Source organism: Mytilus galloprovincialis, chromosome 4, assembly GCF_965363235.1.
Source record: "Mytilus galloprovincialis chromosome 4, xbMytGall1.hap1.1, whole genome shotgun sequence".
Classification (NCBI taxonomy): Eukaryota; Metazoa; Mollusca; class Bivalvia; order Mytilida; family Mytilidae; genus Mytilus; species Mytilus galloprovincialis.
This window is the reverse complement of record NC_134841.1, coordinates 43,488,853-43,512,729: the sequence shown is the minus strand read 5'-3', so window position 1 is coordinate 43,512,729 and position 23,877 is coordinate 43,488,853. Positions and strand designations below refer to the sequence as shown.

Here is a 23,877-nt window from a genome sequence, read left to right as displayed (position 1 = left end):
AATACTTTTAAAGAAGCTAGTTACAACCAAACTTTAATACTAAATAGGTATGCAATACATGTACATGCAGTTGAATATATAAAAGATTAATTTCTGCAGAGGATGATGATTAATTCTGATTAAATGGTACACAATGACTTGACTAAACATGTATTATTTATAATAAACAAATCATTTAAAAAATTTATGTTTTCGAATATCATAGATATAGTTTGAAAATGAATTATCAGTCCCTTGCTTTAATGAAAATGAAAAATCTTGCTTCAGTAGTCAATGGTAGTGCAGAAAATGAATAATCTGTCCTCTTGGTTTTATAAAACAAATTCTCCTTGATGACTATACGTCGGCGCATCGCAAACAGACACTAATTAAAAGATAACAATTTTAAGAGTGCAAAAATCAATAATAAATCAAAAAGTAATTGTGTGCAAAAATAAAAATAAAATAAAAATTGAACTTAGCTCGTAAAAACGTTGGGCCTCTAGATTCAATGAAGTTTACTTTACATTGACATCCTAAAATGATCAAAGAAAATGCTATAACTTTTTATTAATAACTTAATCTCTTCAACAGAAACATTACAAAAGAACATAATTTATAATGACTTGAACAGAAAAAAAGATTTGGTGAAAAATGGGAAATTACCGGAAAATTACAATGTCCCTGTTTGGCTAGCTCATTCCTATTCTTTCATGATCCGGGTACCAGATAAAGAGTACCTGTCAAATCCATTTTAGAAAGCGAATTTAAATTAGCAATGGGTATGGTACTATAGTGGGTCAGGTGAGTAACTTGACCTAAACATATTCTAAATCTATATCAATAAAATATACAACTCAGGCATCGAGGTACGAATAGCTTTCTGGTAATTTTTTTTAAATTAACTTCGTTTTCTTAAAAAGTTGATTGACCTTAGTAACGTACGAAAATGGAGTCGGATAGATATTTTCTCGATATTTAATACTTCAAATTTAATCAACTTTCAAGTATTTTAGAATCATATGTAGGTATAGAAGTTCAAATTGTTGAAATTCATAGTTAAATTTGTAGAAAATAATGTGTTCATTAGGGAATTACCACGCTTCCCACTAATTTTATACGTTGTTTACTTTTAACATTTGCACAGACATGTTTTCAGTATTTACAAACGAGATTAACCAGAGACATATATATACAGAGATTGGCAACTTATCGTTACGGCTATTAACCAGCGGTCAACTTCACGCGTGTGCACGAGATTTCTCGAGAGTAGAAAATTCGGCAAACAATCCGCCATATTGATAATTTACAAACTGCTTTAACGTACAGAAAACAACCAGATTATAATAAAATACAATCTATATCAACACAATTCAGTTAAGAATAACTTAGAGGCATAGTTTATTTGTAATTTTAAGCTTTCTTTAGTAATAGTTAATAAAATTATAGGCGAATTTATATCGCGATTCAAGAAGCCCAAATTTTAGATTCTGTGCTCGATAAGGCACCCGACTTTTGGAACAAAAATAAATAAAACTAATCAATATTTCGAGGTTGTGCTTGTTTAAACAATGACATATAAGGTTTATAAAACGGTTTCTTCTATTATAGTTGGACTAGGATAATCCTGAATAAAATGATCGTTGGATAACAAAACTACTTGAATGGCCTCAAAATGGCTTCTCGATGTCGCTATTTAGCACAATTTCGTCCTATAGAATTCTCATTCTGAATGAAATGTCACCTTAAAACATTGTTTATATATATAGCATTCTTGATATCTTACATTGTGACAAATACATTATGTTTATTCAATATATATAAATCATGGTTATTTTACTTCTCAGTCCCTTTTTATTCACCTTTAATTTAACACATCTGCAATTGCTTTATTAAAGATCCCGGAATCATATCAGGTATGCCAAATTACTAAACACATGCTAATGTTCTTGTTGTTAATCTCCATTGATTCATATTTTAATGTTGGTAATTAAAAATCTTGATCATGGCAATAAAACTGTTTATAATTTGACACCTATTAATAAGTAAACATACTGTAAGGTACATGAAGTAAAGATCAAACATGTTAGGTTATCAGTAGCTGTATGATTCTTCCTCTTAATAAGTTAGTAACTCATGTAATTAAACCCTTGGACATGCAGAAAGATCACCTGTTGTTAACAAATTGATGAAGTCTTTCTAGATTAATTATCAACATCATAAACAAGGTAGTGTGAACCCCTGGTATTAAAACTTGAAACTTTTTATCACAGTGTAAAGTAACCCAACATATCTTGTCAAGTTGTTATGCATTATAAATGTATATTATTTTTTTTTGAAGAAGGAAATATCTTTTTGCAATTGCAGAGACATATATGCACCACGAAGCCATTTAAATTCAGTACCATTTAGCCACTTTGACATTTTGTTTTCATAACAATTATTCAATCTTGGCGGAATTGACGATTCTTAAAGTTTTTTCTTAGGGAAGTATTACAAAATTAACATAGCATGCATGGACAGGACCTTTAATACTTTTAAAGGACATGTACTTTTGCATATTCTTTTTCTTTAACAAATGGGTCCTTGGCAAAAGGATGAAGAAAAAAATAACATTTTCGCCTAAATTACCTTTCAATTGTTTTCAATGTTGTCTTGAAGTGTGTCCACGGAACCCAGAGATAGATTTCAGAATCTTGTCACAGTCAGGACATTTGTAACCATCAGTAGCAGTAACATCTGCACTTAAACTCTTGTCAATTTCCTTGACCTTTTTTTTTTGGGGGGGGGGGGTTGCACACCTGTCGCTTGAACATAGTCGTCGTCACTATCTACAATTGGGTCAGTGTCTGTGTATTCCCCTAACAATATATCTAAATCTAAATCGTCGTCCCATGATAAAAAATCTGTCTTGGACATCGTGAATTTCATATCACAACAACCACCAAGCATCAATTTTAATATAGATATAAATATTGAGATGAAACTGTTAATTTTAATAGGGGAAATTTCGCTTGCTGACATCTTCGACATTACAGTTATTTCCTGTAAAGGTAATAATTTTCCACATACACACCTAATCATGGGACCCCCTAATTAACAGACCGATTACAAATCCTTGATGTAAACAGTGTCATATTATTATTCAACTGCGAATTTGTTTACAGTACAAGATTTTAATTCTGAAAGTCTTTGTCCTGGTCCTTAATACAAAGAAAAACAACAGGGTGTTCCGAGTGATTATTATCGGTTGTCTAGACTACCGCTAATCTCGTTATCATATTATTAGAGGATGCTGGGTACGAGTTTACACGCGTGAAGTCAGCGAGATTTCTAAGTCGCTAATCTCTTTAGTATACATGTCTCTGGATTAACTTATAAAATATTGATGGTCTGAATAATTGGACTAACCTTTCAAAATGTCAAATGATTCTTTTCATCTAGGAAAAGCATCATTCTAAAACTTGTAAATCGTTTCCTGAAAACATGGAAAACAAAACCAAAACACAGTCTGTGCAGAGTAAAAAAAACTCTCTTACCTCCCCTTGCATTTTCCTTTTTACCCCAGTTTATGAACAATAAATTGTTATACTGATTTGTTAACAAATCTGCACTAAAAATATGGCACAAGGATCTTTACCCTCTTCAATAAGCATTCCAGTGGTACTTGTCGTAAACTCATAAGACATTATAACACAAATAAATTATCCAGTCTCACTAATTAGCGACAAGAAAAACAGCGAAATATCACAATATATCGAATCCGGATCCGTTCGCGCCCATTCACGTTCGCACCCGATTACGTTGGCGCCCTTTCACTTTCGCACCCTACACGTGGCGCCCAATTTTTATTGGTTTTGCAAGTTTTGCGTTTGATAACTTTATAACCAAGTTTTGGCAAGTGTATTCCTATAAGTATATTTGTTGTCATTGTCTCAAAATAAAGTGAGACAACATGTTTTTTGTGTTGAATAAAACTTAATCATGTTTTGGATAGTGTATTGTTAAAATATTTTTAATCATTGTTTCTAAATAAAGTGAGATTCTGACAACAAGGATTTTTGGGTGGAATAAATCTTAAATATTAATCAATTTTGGTTAGTGTATTGCTATACTTTTTTATTTAATTGTTTCAGGTCAAAGGGGCCAATCTGTTATAAAACAATTATCTTTTGTGTTTTTCATTTAAAATTTTCAATGTTTTACTCATACAAAGCTAAATACATGTAGTATTTACATCAAGGCAATTTAAAACAACAATCATGATTTTCTAATTATTCAACTGAAACTTGATTTTAAATTGGGTGCAAACAGACCTTGGGTGCGAACATGTAGGGTGCGAAAGTGTATTGGGTGCGAATGGACCTGATACCCAATGCATCCATTTATTCTTTTACACAGTAAACTGCAAATATATGTACATGTATTTAAACATATTAATCTTGAAATGACTCTCTAGAACAAATGATCAAATGCTTATTTATTCATTCAGTATTTACATGTATGAAATAATAAAAATTCTCGCCTGATATATTTGAATAAAACCACACACTTTCTAATATGAAAAAGAAGATGTGGTATGATTGCCATTGAGACAACTCTCCACAAAATACTAAAATGACACAGAAATTAACAACTATAGGTCACGATACGGCCTTCAACATAGTAAAAAAATGCATACTTCTATATACTGTATCATGTATATTTATTATTTCATATCATGTATATGATACAGTATATAGAAATATGCATTTTTAAATCTTTTTTAATCTATTTATTTCAAATAATTATTAATTAGATGTCTTAATGCTAAATTTATTTTCTTGAAGCTAAGTTAGCGACCTTGTGGCTAACTTATTCTTCTTGACACTTATTAGTATTACAATTGAGACCCCAAATAATACATTCAAGATACTGTCTATTCAGAAATTATTGCGTGCATTTATTATTGTGATTTTGTAATTTTAGACTAAAATGTGATTTTAGATTTTTCGATATTGAAAAATGATTTTATGTCAAATATTTATCAAAATGAAATAAATTTTGTCACACATCCTTGAAAGTCTATTCAGTTTAAACTGAATTATTAAAATATATTTTTTGTGCTTTCTGAATTATTCGAATGAAGATAACATGTTTGATAAAAAAAAATATATTTTAGGTAAGATAAAACATTGTATACCTGTTAGCTGACAACATTCTTCACCAGCATGACTGATGTACTTGATGGCCCTTTGGGGTCCATGAAAAAGAGATCTGATCCCCATGTATCAGAACTGCAGGCCAAACTACGAGAGAGAAAAAAGCTAGGCCTGACCCATGATTTGAGTGATAGTGATGTCCTAGAGGACAATGATGATGGAGATAGTGAAGATGGTTTGTTTCTGTACTTAAGAGATGATTATTTTGCATTTAAGCTCTCAACAGCATCAATTGGTGATTTTATGGTTGCAAATTAATACTGGCGACACATAAAAGGAACAAGTACATTGTAAATGGGTATTTGCGACCATCAAATCACCAATTGATGTCATTGGAGATAAAATAAATAATATTGTTCTCTCAATGATAATGAAACTGACAGAAAACAACAGTAAATCAATTATTTTTATTATTATTACAAAATTCCTGGACATGTTCTGATCTTATTATACCAGATGGATGTATAGTTTTGGAGAGAAAGTTTCTTCAAATAATATAAATATGTGCCCTTTAGTACTAAGAAGTGTTTTTTACAACAAAACACATTTTTTTTATCACTTTAAATTTTTCTCTTCCGACCATCGTTAAAAAAAGGTAAAGGAGATGTCAGAAGTTTGAATCAAACACGTGCGTCACAAAGTTGTTAATAAATCGTTCCTTAAGTGACATGTGATGGACGCCATTTAACCATATCATCTTATTCTAATAATTTTGTCAAACAATACAATCACCTTTATTAAAAGTCCTTTGTTGCCTACAGCTATAAAATGCAATCAGCTGATTATTGATTTTCTATCAGAATCGTAATGAGTTCAAGATAACTACCGAATATTGTCTGATTTTGTCAATTGTGAATTCATGACATGAAAATTTTTTGTTATCCAATCAAAATGAATGTTATAAACGATGATGCATTAGAATATATGTTTTATCTTTAAGAATAAGAATATGTGGTATGATTGCCAATGTGACAACTCTCTACATAAGACCAAATGAGACAGAAATTAACAACTAAAGGTCATTGTATGGTCTTCAACAATGAATGAAAACCATACCACATAGTCAGCTATAAAAAGCCCCAAAATGACAAATGTAAAACAATTCATATGAGAAAATGTACATGTATGGTCTGATATGCACAAAACAACAAATATGACATATAGCAACAAACTATGAACATGATGAACACTGAATTTATTTTTGATTCATGGAATAAATGCCATATTAGTAGCTAGGCATGTTTGATTTGAGGATATGTGTACCAAAATGTTGACATAAAAGTTCAGATGCAAATATCAATGATTTCCTAAATGGAAGGAGGGTCAGGAGCAAAACTACAATAAGCATGATAAGAAAGAATAGAATAAGAAAAAATGTGAGAAAATGTCAAAGTGGAGGCAGCCGAATGCTACCAGGGTAAACATACAGGTAGTCTTTTAATTTGTTGGAGGTAATAGGCAGCAATCCATATGAACACAAAATGAAATTCAAGATGTTGTAGGGGCCAGAAGGAGTACATTATTTGTGGATGAAGAGTTTATTACATTTTGTTAATCATAACATTTGTCTTTGTCATTTATATGTTATTTTTTCTAGATATTCTGAACCAATATAGAATAGAGTCCAGTAGCCACAGGAGAACTGATCGTCCTAGTTCAGCAACAAGGAGGTCACCTGTATCAACTGGTGCCTATGATAGTGGAATATCATTAGGTGACACACTAAGGCCAGGACAGGGTAACAGATTCATGAAATCTCAACGTAAATCAGACATGCCATCAATTGCTTCACCAAAACAGTCTCCTAAAGATAAACAAAGTCTGCTCTCTGACAGTATGTCATATGAACAGAAAGAGGCTATCATCATGAATAGAAAAACTCCAACTAAAGATCTACAGCAGTAAGTAGGGTCGGCATGATTAAATACTTAATTTAAACTACCAGTACAGCTGAAGTAAACATGGGCTTTGCCCATTATTGAAGGCCCAATAGTTACCTATAGCTATTATATTCATTATTTCTTCTGGCCTACAATAGGAAGCTGTCTACTCATGTCCACTCAAATTAAGATCATATTTTGTAAAATAATGAAATAAAAATTGCAATGTTCAATGAAAGAAAAGGGAAATGTTTATTACAATACATGTACACGTAGGTTGCCACAGGGTGGATTCCTCTCAGGATGAATGAAAAAAAATATTCCTGCTGAGTTGAACTATAGTTGAATTGGTTATATTGCATGCCAAACAATATTTAATTAAATTGAAAAAAACAAAAACAAATAAAGATTATTATTTGTCAATGTCAGACCATATGGACATGCATCGTGCTTTTTTATTAACTACATTCAGCCAAAAAGCAATGAAATTCACCAAGATGGAAATTATTATTGCAAAATTTTAGAAATGGACTCTTTCTTTTAAATAGAATCATTGCTTCAACTCAATCTGTGTCTGGAGTTAAAAAAAAAAACCCTTGGTATTTAAACATTATATAGTGTATAGTTATTATTCAAAAATATTTTGCAACATCCTTTTTTATATATAGATAAAGTTACTTTTAACATTTTTATGTGTCATATCAAACATTTTTTGTCAAATGCAATATTTAGATAAAAGTATCAATTTTAAATCTGTTAATATTTTTCATGTTTAATTATATCAATTTGTAATAATTTATAAAATATTTTGAGTAACAATTTAATAAAAAAAAATATAGTGTCACCTTTAATGAACTCATTTCTTTGCTAATTAGATTTATCTCTGACAAAAAGTCAATTGTCATATTAAAGAATCATTAATTTTCTCCATGTCAAAACTGTTTTGTCTCAAATTTGAGCATGTCATTTGCTCATTTATCTATATACATGATATTTTCAAAAAATGAAATCAGTAAGTTTTTTTTAAATCAGATAAAAATACTTTAATCTGTGTAAACAGTTATTAATTATTGAAATAAAAACAATAAGATTGTAACCACTTTTGAATAGCAACATAATATATTTAAATATTATGATCTTTTAACTCAAAACAATTCTTTGACAGAAGACAGAGCCCTGTTGACACTTCCAAACCATGGCAGCCTCCATCATACAGAAAAGTTAGTGCTACACCAGAAGATGACATAGGTGACAGTGCAACTTCAGGTATATATCAGATTATAAGTCAGTTCCACAGGTGAAAACTTAAAAGGGAAACATTTGTGTAAAAGCAAATAAACGTGTTCGCTAATATGTAGATGAAAAACATTTTTTTGCACATTATAAATTTTATTATTGTCCAAAAATGCTGTATGACAATACAAACAAACCTGGATTTACAGTCACCTCATGTCAGCAGTCACCTGCCTCTCACAGCCTCATTCAAACCGTCTGAAATATTTTCTCTACATAATTCAACTCTTATCAGCAACCACCTATTTAACCAAGTCTTTGGTCACCTGGTTTTCACACTGAAATCATCATTTTAACTGTTAACAATGGCAAATATTTTTTTTTACTATCAAAATTCTGTTGATTCATTTATTTTTTGTGGGTACAAATTGTCGTGGATTGAGGAAAAGTGTCATTTTCATGGATATTTGATTTCATTGTTTTGTCAAAGTATGCATATATATCTAATTAATATTTGTAATGCGTTGGACATTTAAATTCATGGTTCCCATTAGGAATAAGTGTTATAAATGAATAAAACCTATCAAATTCATAAATTTATATAAGCTGACACATGCATAAAGATTAAAGTTTAAATATATTTGACTTTTTATCAAGTATTTACTTCAATTAATAGTAAAAACAACCATGAAAATTTCAATTGACCAGTATTTGCCAGTATTGACCACTTGGGGAGTATTGTCCAGGGCAGTAAATACTGGTAAATACCACTGGTAAATACTGGAGGTGGTATTTACCGCCCAACCTTGCCCAGGTTACCACAAAATCCATGAAAAAAATTGTATCCCAAGAATAGTAATGAATCCACAATAATCATGACACCAAACATATGGGTTCACTGTTCAGAATTAAAGTCAAAATAGAAATCTGAGCATGTTTGCAACTCATATTGTCCAATAGGATGTTAATCCCTGCAATCCTTGTGTTTCACTCATTTCTGTTTTCTTTTTAAACCATATTGTCAACTTATATCTCCACAATATTTACACATTTCAAATGTTTCACTCAAAATTACATGGCAAAAGTTGACATCCTAAAAGAACTTCTTTAGTGCAGTTTGCACATCAATTACATGAGGATTATAGAATGGCCATAAAAGACTATGAAGACAAATATATAAAATAGCGACAATTCCATACAACAGAATTACCCATGGAAATATTGATTATATTATTCTTCTAAGGTCACACCTGTTTTATATACAAACTGCACTAAATGATCAAAAATATTACATGAATACATTTTGTATTAATTTTCGATGTAACGCGTCTTCTGATTGGCTGACGTCATTTTGTTATCAGACCATAGACATAATTTAGTCATGTGACCGTGACGTCATCAACGTTTTTTCAAGGTTTTCTATGGTTTAAAATGGAATTTAGAATTAAATTATAAGAAATGACTGTAATATTTTTTCTGTCTATTCGAAATAACATAAAAAATGTGGTGCACGTCTGTTAAATAACCCGCTATGCGCGTTATTCAGTGTGCACCAAATTTTTTATGTTATTTCTTCATAGACAGAAAAAATATTACAGTCATTCCTTAAATAAATCAGTGAAAAATATCAAGTTAAATTCATTATACTGTGAGTTCATTTATTTTTCAAGTGTAACAATTTTGATGGATATTAAATTTCTTCATTTTGGCAAAGTCTGCAAACATTCCTTTTGAAAATTTATACTTCGTTGAAAATTAAATTGATGATTTCTCTGTTACCATGAAATCCACAAAAATTAGTATCCAATGAAAACTAATGAACCCACAGTAAAAAGTATTTTATTGCTTTAGAGTAAATATTCATACAGTATGTTTGTAGCACTCAATTAACTTTTCCAAACATTTCAGGATTAATGAGAGGAAGAAAAACTCCACAAGATCCACTACTAGAATCTATCAGTGAGACACCATCTCCTAGGTATAGGAAACAGAGTCCAAATTCTGACAAAAAAATGCCTTCCATGCCAGGATTGGACAGGAAAAGTCCTGGCCTAGACAGAAAAAGTCCTGGTTTAGACAGGAAAAGTCCTGGTTTAGATAGAAGAAGTCCTGGTTTAGATAGAAAAAGTCCTGGTTTAGATAGAAGAAGTCCTGGTTTAGATAGAAAAAGTCCTGGTTTAGATAGAAGAAGTCCTAGCACAGATAGAAAATCACCCAAGTATGTTTTTACTTTTATTTGTTTACATCTACCAAGTTTTCATGAATATTGACATAATACATTGTATAGGAAATAAGCAGCTGTTATACATAGTTTTTTCACATGAAAAAAATCTCTAGTTATAAAAACAATTGTGCCTATTTTCTTTTTCTTAAACCTATGAAATCTAAGGATTTCTGCAGGGATTTAAGGTTAATTTAATTTTTATAAACACTGTGATAAAAATATTTGTATAAGAAAAATTACCTTTGTCCTTGTTCCTTCATATGATAAAATACGATTATTGCTTGACTATGAGTCTGTCAGAGTAGATTATTATGTTGCCAAGATTGTAAATTATGTATACATTCTACAAGCTTGAAAATATTCACTTATATTCATCAAATAATTCTTTTATTGTATAATAAAGCTTGAAAAACATTTTACATCAGGGTATGAAATTAGCAGAGGCCCACAGGCCAATGGCCTTTAAAGAGGGGGGGCAAGGGGGGTCCCAATAACAGCAAAACAGCAAATTGATTTGGCTCATAACAGATAACAAGGAATTAAAATGGACAAAAACAGATAACAGTAAATGAAATATTAAAATAATTCGGTCTTTGACAAATCAGTATTTCTTATTACAGATATAATCCTTTGTAATGCATTCCATTTTCTATGACTTTGTTTATAATATTAATTTATGTATCTAGAATGTGTTTGAATTACTACTCAATATATTATTATATTTTTTATACGCTCGTTTACGGAACGTATTATGGTATACTGTTGTCCGTCTGTTGTCAACATGTCGGACATTAACTCAAAAACTCTTTAACCAATTTGCATTAAACTTTGGGAAATTGTTTAAATCTATTGACGTGAGCTCCCTTTTTGTTTTTTTATTAAATTTCAGATTTTAAGTTTCTGGGTAATGGCCTGGTTTTTATTCAATAAAATTGGTGGTTTTTTTTCAGTTTTCTGATAATATCTCAACAATGCTTTCACAAAGAAAGGAATTTTGGTGAATTGTTTATATCTATTAACATGAGGTCACTTTCAATTTTTATAAATTTTAGATTTTACGTTTCCGAGTTAACGGATTTATTAATTAAAAGGGGGGATTTTCCAGTTTTCAGACATTAACACAAAAAATGTTTTCAGCAGTTCTCATGAAACTTTGCTGAAATGTTTATATCTATTGTTGTAAACTCCCTTTCGATTTTTATTAATTTTAGATTTTATGTTATTGAGTTAAGGGATTTTATTCATTAGAAAAAGGTGGTATTTTCTAGTTTTCAAAAATAACTCAAAAATGCTTTCAGCAGTTTTCATGAAACGTTGGTGTATTGTTTATATATATTGACTGAAGCTCCCTTTGTTGCTAATAAAAAAAATGACCTAAAAGAGTTTGAATATTCTGACTTTTTCTAAATGACCATTTAATGAGGTGTGTGAATTTTTCTTAATAAACTATGAGGCAAAGTGGTATATAGGGTAGAAAAATCAAAAGCACCAATTATAAGCATGCAATTTATCAAGTACTTCGAACGAATTTTTACACTTCAAAAGCAATTTATTCCACTATTTCAAAGGCCTTATTTGAACAATTTTTTATCAGCTGAGGTTTTTGACTGTACCAAGTGTACTAGTAAGTAGAATACATAGTTTAGTAGGGAAACAATGGCTTGAAACGAAATAAATCTTTGTTTGTAATGAGTTATGTGCAGCTTCGGACCCAAGTACATGGTTGGAACTTTCATTGTGCAATGCATTTGGTTCTGCTTTGAAAAGAATCACAGAGCTGAGTCTATGTACCATGTTATATAAAAGGTTAAGTGGTTGTTAGGACCTGTCCTTAATTGAGATCCTTGTCAGATATTTCTGGCCATATGTTTTCCTATTTGTCATATTAAGAATTGTTTTAATTTAATATGCTCGTACGGGAAACAAGGAACATTATTCTCATACAAAAAATTAAGATAATTCTAAATACACATTCATAAAAAAAAATGGAATTTATTACAAAGGATAATCATAAGATATACTTGAATTGTCCTGGACCTCACTTCTGAGATGGGTATATGTTAATGGAATCCTTCTCTGAACACGGGACAAACATGTTAGTAGTGGTAGACCCCAATGTCCAATGATCTTCAATTTATACCGAATATTGACTGTCAAAAACAAATGCTAACATTCCAATTTTCAATAACAGTTAACAGCAAATACATTATCACAATAACAGATAACAAAAGAACTAAAAGCCCAATAACAGCTAACAACGAATAAGACAATAACAGCTAACAGCAAATATATTTTCAAAATAACAGATAACAAAGAATTAAATTGCCCCATAACAACATAACAGTTAAACCCCTTGCCCCCCTCTTTAAAATTTGGTGTTGGGTACTTAAATTTCTGCTTTTCTTGTTTAGGACTATATATGTGGGCTACAAAATTTAAGCTGTTGCTACCATTGCCAAAGTCTTAAGTTTTGTCCCTGTAACATGTGTTTGTGACAGATGAGGTCACTAATTTGAAGCTTTAATGTGCAATAGTGCAATACTTTATTGCACGCTAATGTTTGGTTACGTTCTAAATCAAATATGTTGTAATTACATTACTGCACTGGAATATCTTACCTTCATCATTATTGACACTTCCTCCACCAACAAAAACTGGCTGCCACAAAATAGCCTAAATGCAGTGCTTAAAAGTGGCGTTTAAACACCAAAAATCAAACCATATCTTTATTGACATTTGTTCAACATACTTTTACAAATAGAATACAGTCTTCGCTCTTAGCCACAGGCCCAGCAGCCCAGGCCTGTAAAAATTATCAGTACAAGCCTACAGAATCTAACTTAAGTTTTCTAAAAATTGAGCTAGGTGCCTTTAGATGTAAAGATTCATTTTGAAGACTGAGAATAGACAAGATCCACAAAATACTTGTTTTTAAATGAAATGCAGAAAGCTAGAAAAGGATGTCTGTTAAAGGTTATTTAAGATTATTTCCTCTACTTTACAGGGCATTGAACTTAGATGATCCTTTGATGTCAGTAAAGGGTGCCTCGCCAAGACCAAAACTGAAGACAGATGTTTTTGGAAGCTCCTCAGCTATGGATGCTACCCTAGATGAAGAGCCTACGCCAAAACCAAGAAAGTCAAGATTTTCTAGTGCAGGACAAAAAAATCAAACTGAAAGTGAAAGACTTTTTGGTAGGAAAACTCCAACTGAGAGTGATAGAACAACTGGGAGAAAAACACCCACAGAAAAAGATAGATTTGGTGGTCGGAAAACACCGACAGAAAAAGATAGATTTACCGGTCGGAAAACACCAACATTTGGCAAAAAGTCGGAAAAAGAAGAAAATGAAAAAACTAAAGAAAAAAGTGAAAGAAAACAGGAACCAAGTTTAATGGACTTTTTAACTGGTGATGTTACTGAAAAGGAAACACAGAAAAAAGGAAAAAGTAAACTTTTTGATGATGATGATGATAGTGATGAGGAAGAACAAAGAAAACAAAAGGTAAAACCTAGACGACCTCGACATGAAGTTCAAAAGGAGGAGGAGCCAGAGGTCGACAGTTTTCAAGCTCTTTTAGCGAAGAAAAGTTATCAAAAAGGAAGGAAACCACAAGCAGATGAAAGTTCTGTTTGCGAAGAATATGAATTTGAACCTGGTCTGAAAAAAACTACTGATTTGCATATGGAACAGAGCCAATCACTCAGGTAAAAAACATAATTCCAGTTAACTTTATGAAAATCTCTTTAAATATCTGAAAAATAATTATTATTGAAAATTTAAAGCAACCAAAGAAAATCTGAGTATTTTTGTAGTTATAAAATGCGAAAAGGGCCTTTAATTTTGTCATTTTTGTCTTGGATGTGACAAATGCTGTGGATACAAAACTTCCTTCTGCATGTTCTGCCTTAGCAGTTTCATCAGTTGTAGCAACTTCTGATAACCTATCGGTCACACATACAAGATATATCTCAGGGTCAAAAGTTTATTCATAAATGTATTATCAATATTTTATGTCAATTATATAATTTCTCTGTATTTAATTTTTGCTGTCTAGAAGTATCCTCTATATAAAATGAATTTTAAATACAATTTAAAGAAATCTGTTTAATGGAATTCCAAACTAATTAAATCCAACAAAATTTAAAAACAAAATAATGAATCAGTGCAAACTACTATACAAGTTATCAATTCTAATAAAAATATAATCTAATAAGAAAAAGTTGCTTTGCACAAAAATTATATCTACGTACATGGAATTATATTTTAAGGTCATACAACAAACAGAGGTCAGACAAACAGCAAGCTGAAGATGCAATAGATATGGTGGCAGGACAACAAAGAACTCAACAAATGAAACCAATAGAACGCCCAGATAGTTCTAAAAAGTACGTTGAATTATACATAAACAAAATTTTAAACATGGCTTGGAGTAAGATCTGTGTACTGTTAGATATCAACTTCTAAAGCTTAAATCTTTGTTTGACTGATTCATTTGTTTATTTTATTTTTATTTTATTGATGTGTAAATATTTGTCTACTTAGTGAGCATGGTTTTATTTTTATGATTGTAAATATTCTTCTTTACTGAAGAGCTCTTGGGATTGTATTGGTGTTTCATGTGATATTGAAAAGCCATATGATTTTCTCTTTTTATTTCAGAACAACCACAAGCAGTAAAATTGTGAAGCCAAAACCTCGACATTCCCTACCAGGTACCCCTACTCCTTCTTTAACCCTGTCTGAGACAGACTTTAATGATACAAAATCTCTGAGGGAAGCTATCTTTAATGACTGGAAAACCCAAAGATTGAATTCTGCTAGACAAAAACAATCTGAAGAAAAAAAGAAAAAAGAAGAAGAGGAAAAGAAAAAGAGACAGGTATTTTACATGTTGTAATTTAAATGAAATGAGATGTGTGGTAGATTTGATTGCAGAATAGCACATTTGCCATACTGTGCATTCATTATTATTCATTGGATACCAATTTTCAAGGTTTTTGTGGATGTGGGCGACCCACGAATTCATATGTTCAACAAGATTGGCAAAACCACGAAAATGAATATTGACGAAATGCGTTTTCTCCTTAAACCATGAAAAATTGATACCCACAAAAAGAAATTAATCCACAGCAAATTTATAAAAATGGGGCAAGTGATGGTTTGATATTCTGACCAGATTTTTTATATTTTGTACATATTAATGCCTTAAAATCATTTATTATGTCTATCAGGTTATTTGTGAATTACAGCCTTACTTTTTGTCTGCTTGTTTTTTTGTGAATGTGTGTGTTTTTTTGGTAGTAGTCCATTGTCATAATACATGCAAGAATTGTACTACCAGTTTTACACGTAAGATATTAATTATTCATACAAATTATTTATTACTTTATTAGATCTTTATACTTTATCATATATATGGTACAAAAATCATTCAAGTAAATCAATTTGTTTTGGCCCCAGATGACTTTTAAAATGTATGTATCATTGAAAAAGCTCCAAATTATCTCCCTTTGGTGCAAAAATGCTATTTTTTGGCATTAAAATTCAAATATCTTTTTTAACTCATCAGTGACCTATATTATATATTATTATTTTCAAATAAGCTGTACTTAAACTAAACTATTGTAAAATTTTAGCGATTCTGTAAATTAGTTCTTTTTTATTTTGATTTTACCTCTTTTTCTCCTATAAAGTCAACAGAAAAAAAGTACTTTTACAAAAATGTAGGCTTCTTTCCAAGGCAGATTGTGAGTGTAAATGGACGGTGACCCAATTTTTTTCTTTTATTTTTCTATTAAGTATTTTTTTAAGTTCATTTATAAAAAAAAAATGTGAAATCCTACATTAAGAAAATTTTTTGATTTAGACCCGCGAACCCCCTTTATGAACCTTTATATGCACATTGAAACAGATAACAGCATATGTATGATCAGTATGTCCTTGTCCTCACTAGATGTCTGTCTTGATCCTGCTATGAGCATCTGTTGATAAGAAAACTAGCAATTAACAGCTGATAGTTAGATAGATTGGAAATTGATATAAAAAAATCTATTTGCATATACATGTATATCTATTTCTTGTTAATTGTTTAGCTAGACAAAAACATAATTAATTGTTTGTTAATGTTGTAAAATTAATATGTGCATATAAAAGTCAGTTGATTTAGTTTGATGTTAGAAGTATTTGCATAAACAGACATGACAGATTTATTTTCATTTTTCAAAGGATTTAGCAAACAAAAAATTAGAGAATGAGGCAGCATATAGAACTTGGAAAGAACAGAGAGAACCAGTAATCAAAGATAAAATGAAGGAAAAACATAGAGAAGAAAAGAAAAAGAAATTGGAAGAAGAGGAAAAATTAAAGAAAAAGAAAGATGCAGAAAAGGTATGTTTATTGAGGGGGGGGGGGGGTCTTTATTGTTTTAATTTCCTTATCTCATTATTGCCCGTTAATCATCAATTCATGCCAGGGGCTAGAGAGGTGTGGGACTTGTCATTTCTATGGCAGAATTTATAATTCTGAATAAGTCCATGACCACAAATCCTTTGTGTTGATGCTTTTACAGGACCTATGATAGATATAAGAAGATGTGGTACTGTATCAGATTGCCAATGAGACAACCCTATAAAGGCCCCAAAAATGACTAGTATAAAACCATTCAAAAATGGTATAATTTATATAAAAAAACGAGAAATGAGAAACACTTATGATCCACATCATCAAATGACAACCACTGAACATCAGGTTTCAACTTAGGACATGGATAAACATATGCATCAGGATTAACGTTTTAATAGGCGCCAACCTTCACCCTACCCGAAAATATTTACTTGAAAATACAAATAACCAAGAAGTTTTCTTTCTTAAATAAAAATTGAATCACTGTTATACCAGACATTGCATTATAATTCAGTACCAAGAAAAAAGCAAGTTAATGCACCTTTGGTAATACTTACTTAAATGTGAAAATTGTTTTTTTTTATAGGAATTCAAGAAATGGAAAGAATTAAATGATGAAAAGTTAGTTGAACAGCAGAAAGAAAAGAAACGAGCTGAAAGAAGAAAAGAAGAAGAAGAAAAAAGAAAGCAAAGAGAACGAGTAAAAGATAATGAAAGTGCTCTCAGAGTCTGGTAGGTATTATATACCATGTCTTTTTCTCTCTACAGTAGTAACCTTCCAAAACAAGGTTTGTTATGTATCTAATAAAATTTATATACAGTTAACTCTCGTTGTCTCGAACTCGGTTGACTCGAAATTTCGGATGAGTCGAAGTTTTCACGTGGTCCCGAACTTTATTCCATACAAAAGTATGTAATTCGACTCCTGATGAGTCGAAATTGGATGAGTCGAAATTTCAGTTGAGTCGAACTAAATTTACAGTCCCAAGGTTAACAAAAGCCTTCAAAATTTATTTTTTATCTCAAACTAATACACATTTGTCAAACATGACCTCCAGGATTTAAATAGATTGAAGAGTTAATCTGACAATACACGTGTAATTAAATTTCCGGTCACTGACCACTGTATTGATTTATGACATGTTTTTATGCCCCACCTACGATAGTAGAGGGGCATTATGTTTTCTGGTCTGTGCGTCCGTTCGTCCGTTCGTTCGTCCGTTCGTCCGTTCGTCCGTCTGTCCCGCTTCAGGTTAAAGTTTTTGGTCGAGGTAGTTTTTGATGAAGTTGAAGTCCAATCGACTTCAAACTTGGTACACATGTTCCCTATGATATGATCTTTCTAATTTAAATGCCAAATTAGAGTTTTGACCCCAATTTTACGGTTCACTGAACATAGAAAATGATAGTGCAAATTTCAGGTTAAAGTTTTTGACTTCAGGTTAAAGTTTTTGGTCAAGGTAGTTTTTGATGAAGTTGAAGTCCAATCAACTTGAAACTTAGTATACATGTGCCCTATGATATGATCTTTCTAATTTAAATGCCAAATTAGAGTTTTGACCCCAATTTTACGGTTCACTGAACATAGAAAATGATAGTGCAAATTTCAGGTTAAAGTTTTTGGCTTCAGGTTAAAGTTTTTGGTCAAGGTAGTTTTTGATGAAGTTTAAGTCCAATCAACTTGAAACTTAGTATACATGTGCCCTATGATATGATCTTTCTAATTTAAATGCCAAATTAGAGTTTTGACCCCAATTTTACGGTTCACTGAACATAGAAAATGATAGTGCAAATTTCAGGTTAAAGTTTTTGGCTTCAGGTTAAAGTTTTTGGTCAAGGTAGTTTTTGATGAAGTTGAAGTCCAATCAACTTGAAACTTAGTATACATGTGCCCTATGATATGATCTTTCTAATTTAAATGCCAAATTAGAGTTTTGACCCCAATTTTACGGTTCACTGAACATAGAAAATGATAGTGCAAATTTCAGGTTAAAGTTTTTGGCTTCAGGTTAAAGTTTTTGGTCAAGGTAGTTTTTGATGAAGTTGAAGTCCAATCAACTTGAAACTTAGTATACATGTGCCCTATGATATGATCTTTCTAATTTAAATGCCAAATTAGAGTTTTGACCCCAATTTTACGGTTCACTGAACATAGAAAATGATAGTGCAAATTTCAGGTTAAAGTTTTTGGTCAAGGTAGTTTTTGATAAAGTAGAAGTCCAATCAACTTGAAACTTAGTATACATGTTCCCTTTGATAAGATCATTCTAATTTTAATGCCAAATTAAAGAATTTATTCCAATTTCACAGTCCTTTAAACATAGAAAATGATAGTGTGAGTGGGGCATCCGTGTACTGTGGACACATTCTTGTTTCCATGAGTGTTTACCTAAGATTATCTTTTGTAGAATTTTTATAAATAATTAGTGCTACATTGTTAATGTTTATGAAAAAAGTATTTCAAATGTTTACAAAACAATTAATTTGTGATTAAAGCTAATGAGCTTGGGTGTGTATAAAGTGAGGATTATGGCTTCAGTTGATGATCACCTAAAAACTACTCAAACGGCATCTTCAATCTTGTTTTTTTTCTTTTGAAAAGAAAGAGTGAGATAAAACAAAATGAATAGAAATCAAAATTTTCTTAAATCTCTTGTATCCGAGTATAAATAATTTTGTCAGCTATAACCGACCTGAATAACGGAACTATCTATTGGAAATTACTCTCTTGGAAAGGCCATAGAATTTTTTTTTTAATTGAAACAATTGAACAAGTAAAAATAATGTCATTATAATAATTAAAAACTGTGACATACAAATACATCGATCTGATACTAGAATATCGACCCCCTTGCCATATTCACCCGGATTTATTTTAGCTTTACCAAGCTAAGCAAGAGTTGTGTCCCTTAGATTGTCGAAATTCCGGTGTTCGTTTGAGTCGAACTACGTGTATCTCGAAATATTTCTCTGGTCCGGCTGACTTTGACATAACAAGAGTCGACTGTACATAACTAAAAAATACTTTTATGGATTATTATTGAATTAAAACCAAATTAAAACTTATTACTGTATAAAACTGTGAACAGCAATAATGTTACCCAACTTGAATACAAGATAAAAAAAATTACCAGGTTTAGAAGAGCACTAGTTACATTCCTGATTTTCAGTTTTCATTCAACACAAGTTTTTTGGTTGTATTGTATGCAAAAATACCAGTAACTGTCATCAACTAATTTCATTGTGAAAAGAAAATATAAAAAAAAAGAAAATATAAAATTTTTTAGGAATTGCTGAATAATATAATGTAATTTTTTTAGCTCTTCATTAGTCATAGCAAGCTTTTGATATTAAAGTAGTACACAATTAATGTATAATGAACTTATTTTACAGGAAAGAGAAGAAAGAAGACGTTATTAAGGAAAAAACCAAAGAAGAAAAAGATAAAATGAAACAAACTAAGAGATATATGGATGAAGAAAAACGAAGACAGGAAGAAGAAGCCAGACAAAAATATGAGAAATGGCTGTCACGAAAGGTATGTCATAATGACTTCACAGTTCAGCTAGCAAGCTAGCTAACCAAAGACATTACCTTTACCTACACATGTACACTCAATGCAATCTGTTGTAATATGTTTCCATATTAAACTTTCAAAGCAAAAAAGTGTGGCATATGTATTAACACATATTTTGGAATGTTGTGTCATTTCAAGTTATGCTTTCTCTTTGCAAGATATTTGCAACTATGGTTATATCTACTAAGCAAAGACATGTTTGAAAGATGACCCCCAGGCTTGAATTTTTTTAATTTTCCTCAGGTTCAGTTACTATTAGTTGGTTGACCAGCAAAGGACAAAATTTACTTTCAGTTGTTGTGGTCTTGCTTAAGAACTTATATCTTGTTCCATTTTTTTTTTAATGGTTATGACTTGATTTTGAGTATCATTTTTATATTTTAGGACAAACAGAAAGTTGTTGATAGGAAGATAAGGTACACTTCTACAGAAAGTATTGAAGAAAGACCAGCTTGGAGTCCAGCTAGTAGAACAATTCCTCAGGGTCGATGATAGCTAAAAGCTTGTGGTTGTGAATTTAAGAACTCGAAACAATACAGTGATTAGTTTGATCCTGAATCCTTCATTGGGGATTATAGCTTTGTACATTTAACCAATTGTAGAACGTAGGTAGCTCAGACACTCTCCTTGCTTACATGAAGAGAAATACACTACTTTTGTTCTACTGTATGTAGATAAACATAAGCATCAGTTAATATCAGACTTGGGGTAATTGTAATTGTAATCGTTAATCAGCTGTAATTGATTACAATTTTTCAAGTAATCAGTGTAATCATTAATCAGCCAAAAATCTGATTACATGTAATTTAATTTAATCAATTACTTTTCAAAATACCCTGTAATCATGATTACTTTTTGATTACATTCTGATTACAATGAAAAAAATCAAAAATTGTGTTTTTGGTCATTAAATGAACCTCTTTGTTATTCATATTTCATAAATTTTAAACATACTAAAATGGTTTGCTTACTTTAAGCATGTCTACTTCAGTAAAAAATAAACTGTTACAGTATTGAAAATTCATCATTAGCCTAAGCAGAGGCATATAATACAATAATATACCTTTTATCTTGGTAAAAGATATTGTACATACATGTATATTCATCGTTTTATAATGATCTTCATATTTATATTTGATAATAACTGTTATATATTCAAGTAATACTTTTCTTTAACCCTGAATTTTAATCTTTTGTTAATTTTTGTGATTTTTGCCAACTATGAATTGACAGGTAGGAGCCTAATTAAGGTTTGTTTTTATTGCAATTACCAATTGAGTATAGCTGTAGGGAAGTATATATGATGAAAGATAAATCAGACATGAAAATTTATCTAATTAGCACAAACTAAATTAAAAGTTGGACAAATATGTTGTTTAAATTTTTTTTTGTATTTGGACTGGACATGTAAAATGCAATGATTTTTAGTACTTACATATTGTTTTTATTTGGTTATTTAATTACAATAACAATATATTTCTTTAATTACAATAACTTTATTTCAACCATATTTAAACTTCCATAAACTGCAACTTGGAATACATATAAATTATGGAAGAGGTCAAAAGACAAACAAAAATACTTTTGATTATGATCTATCTTTATTAAATTTAATTCAAAATAATTCAGAGATCATTGGTGATAAAGTGTAATGTATATATATGTAGTGAAATTTGGTGTTTATTTAAATAGATGAAGTTTAATTTGAATTATCATTTTATAATTGAACCAAATAAAATACTTTCTCAAAAATGCTATAGTTATATTGAACGTTTATTCATTCACAGCATTCAAAATGTTTTGTTTTTAAATTGATTGTAATCAGATGTAATCATGATTACTTTGCCAATGTAATCATTAATTTAATCAGATACTTTCAGAAATGATGTAATCATTAATTTAATTTAATCGTACAAATGACAAAGTAATTGTAATTTAATCAATTACATTGAAAGTAATCGGACCCATCTCTGGTTAATATAGATGACATCCTTTGATGTTCCCCTTTATCCAAGCATCATTTGAATTTTCATTAAATGTAAAGTCAAAATGAATAGTTTGGTTTCTTTATTTCCTGATGAATAATGTGAATAATGGTTTATTGAAATTTTTTGTAGTAAAATAAATTCTCCATTTTCCCACCTAACACAACCCTACATGTGTATCAAGTGAAACTCCTATAATTTGTTTTTTAAAAATATTTAATGTATTTTATACTTTCTATACACTAGCAGAGTTTAAAAAGATGAATTTAAAACATTTGACATTTAACCATGTGTAGTATAGGTTCCCATAGTTTATCTAAATCATAAATGAACAAGAGTTTTGTTTTCAGATTGTTTCTCAACTTCATAAACAAGTTTCACCATAATTTATCATTTTCATAGAAGATAACAATGAGTCATCAAAGACATTACAACTTAGAAAAACTTTTTATTCTATTGGGTATCAAGCTTATGTAAAAAGAGTTGGACAAAATTTGTGTTTCACATTTAACAAGTGACATGGTAATGATAAGACTAGTACAGTATAAAATTAAAAATATTAAGTCAAGGAAAACCGTTATATCTCATTTGTATTTAAAACATAGAGTAGCAAGCATCATGACTTGTGTCCAAATATGATTTGATCTATTTATTGAATCGTTTAAAATCAATTTAAACATATCAATGATTTTTTAAAGAAATTGTAGTTATATTTGTATGATAACTTTGTATGCATGTTTTATTGTAAGTGATGTCAATGTAGGTGTTTATTTTAGTGCTTTTAGGTAATGATGTTTTACATATCTTATTTTTTTTATTGTAAAAATGAATTCCGTCCTGTTGTGATATGAATTTTAGATATGTATGTTATATATTTTCTTTCATTTTTATTAGGAAAAAGTAACTTTATGGAATTTGAACTGAAAAAAAAAGCCAATTTGTTTTAAATTTAGCTTAAAAGAACATCATTCTTGAGTCACTTTTCAGATCTATTGATTGCAGTAAATTCAGTACTGTTCAGATATTTAGCTTGTAATTAATTAAGGTCTGTTTTGTTACTTTATGAAGGAATTAAGGTGAACATGCCCAACAATTTATACTAACTACCATAAATTTTGGCAGATCAGTAGTAGAAAACATCAAAGTTTGTTGAAACATATTTTTCCACCTGAGCTTGTGCAGTTTGACATTTCTTCTCTCTACAATTAAAATTGCTAATGTTAAAAATGGTTTGCAAGCTTCACATTTTTAAATGAACCATCTCAGGTGGAGAAATAATATATTTATCACAAAAAATTGATAGAATTTATATCAAATTTAAAGCAGTAGATTATTATTATTTTAGTATAAAACTTGATAGTAGCATCTGTCAAGTTTATATTGTTTTAGTC

At 30.4% G+C, this 23,877-nt stretch overlaps 1 protein-coding gene across 3 annotated transcripts; it reads left to right on the top strand.

Annotated features, from left to right (window-relative positions):
* The first annotated feature begins 764 nt into the window (after positions 1-764).
* LOC143072197 (uncharacterized) lies at positions 765-21,193 on the top strand. Of its 3 annotated transcripts, none has more exons than XM_076247024.1 (12): positions 765-783; positions 5,141-5,355; positions 6,778-7,081; positions 8,226-8,326; positions 10,202-10,511; positions 13,522-14,226; positions 14,791-14,907; positions 15,182-15,401; positions 16,748-16,909; positions 17,511-17,656; positions 20,318-20,462; positions 20,886-21,193. In XM_076247024.1, the coding sequence occupies exons 2-12, from the start codon at positions 5,190-5,192 to the stop codon at positions 20,991-20,993; spliced, it is 2,484 nt and encodes an 827-aa protein (XP_076103139.1). In that variant the 5' UTR covers positions 765-783; positions 5,141-5,189; the 3' UTR covers positions 20,994-21,193. The 3 variants fall into 3 exon arrangements, with proteins under 3 accessions (XP_076103139.1, XP_076103137.1, XP_076103138.1); XM_076247022.1 differs by lacking the exon at positions 765-783 and adding an exon at positions 902-1,003; XM_076247023.1 differs by lacking the exon at positions 765-783 and adding an exon at positions 912-1,007.
* Positions 21,194-23,877: the final 2,684 nt, after the last annotated feature.

What these genes read in the sequence shown, in the direction of transcription:
- LOC143072197 (XM_076247024.1), top strand. Translation starts at nt 5,190, where the DNA reads ATGACTGATGTACTTGATGGCCCTTTGGGGTCCATGAAAAAGAGATCT. An exon ending in CCAACTAAAGATCTACAGCA is followed by an intron (nt 7,082 to 8,225) that starts GTAAGTAGGGTC and finishes ATTCTTTGACAG; the next exon opens with AAGACAGAGCCCTGTTGACA. An exon ending in AGGTGACAGTGCAACTTCAG is followed by an intron (nt 8,327 to 10,201) that starts GTATATATCAGA and finishes CAAACATTTCAG; the next exon opens with GATTAATGAGAGGAAGAAAA.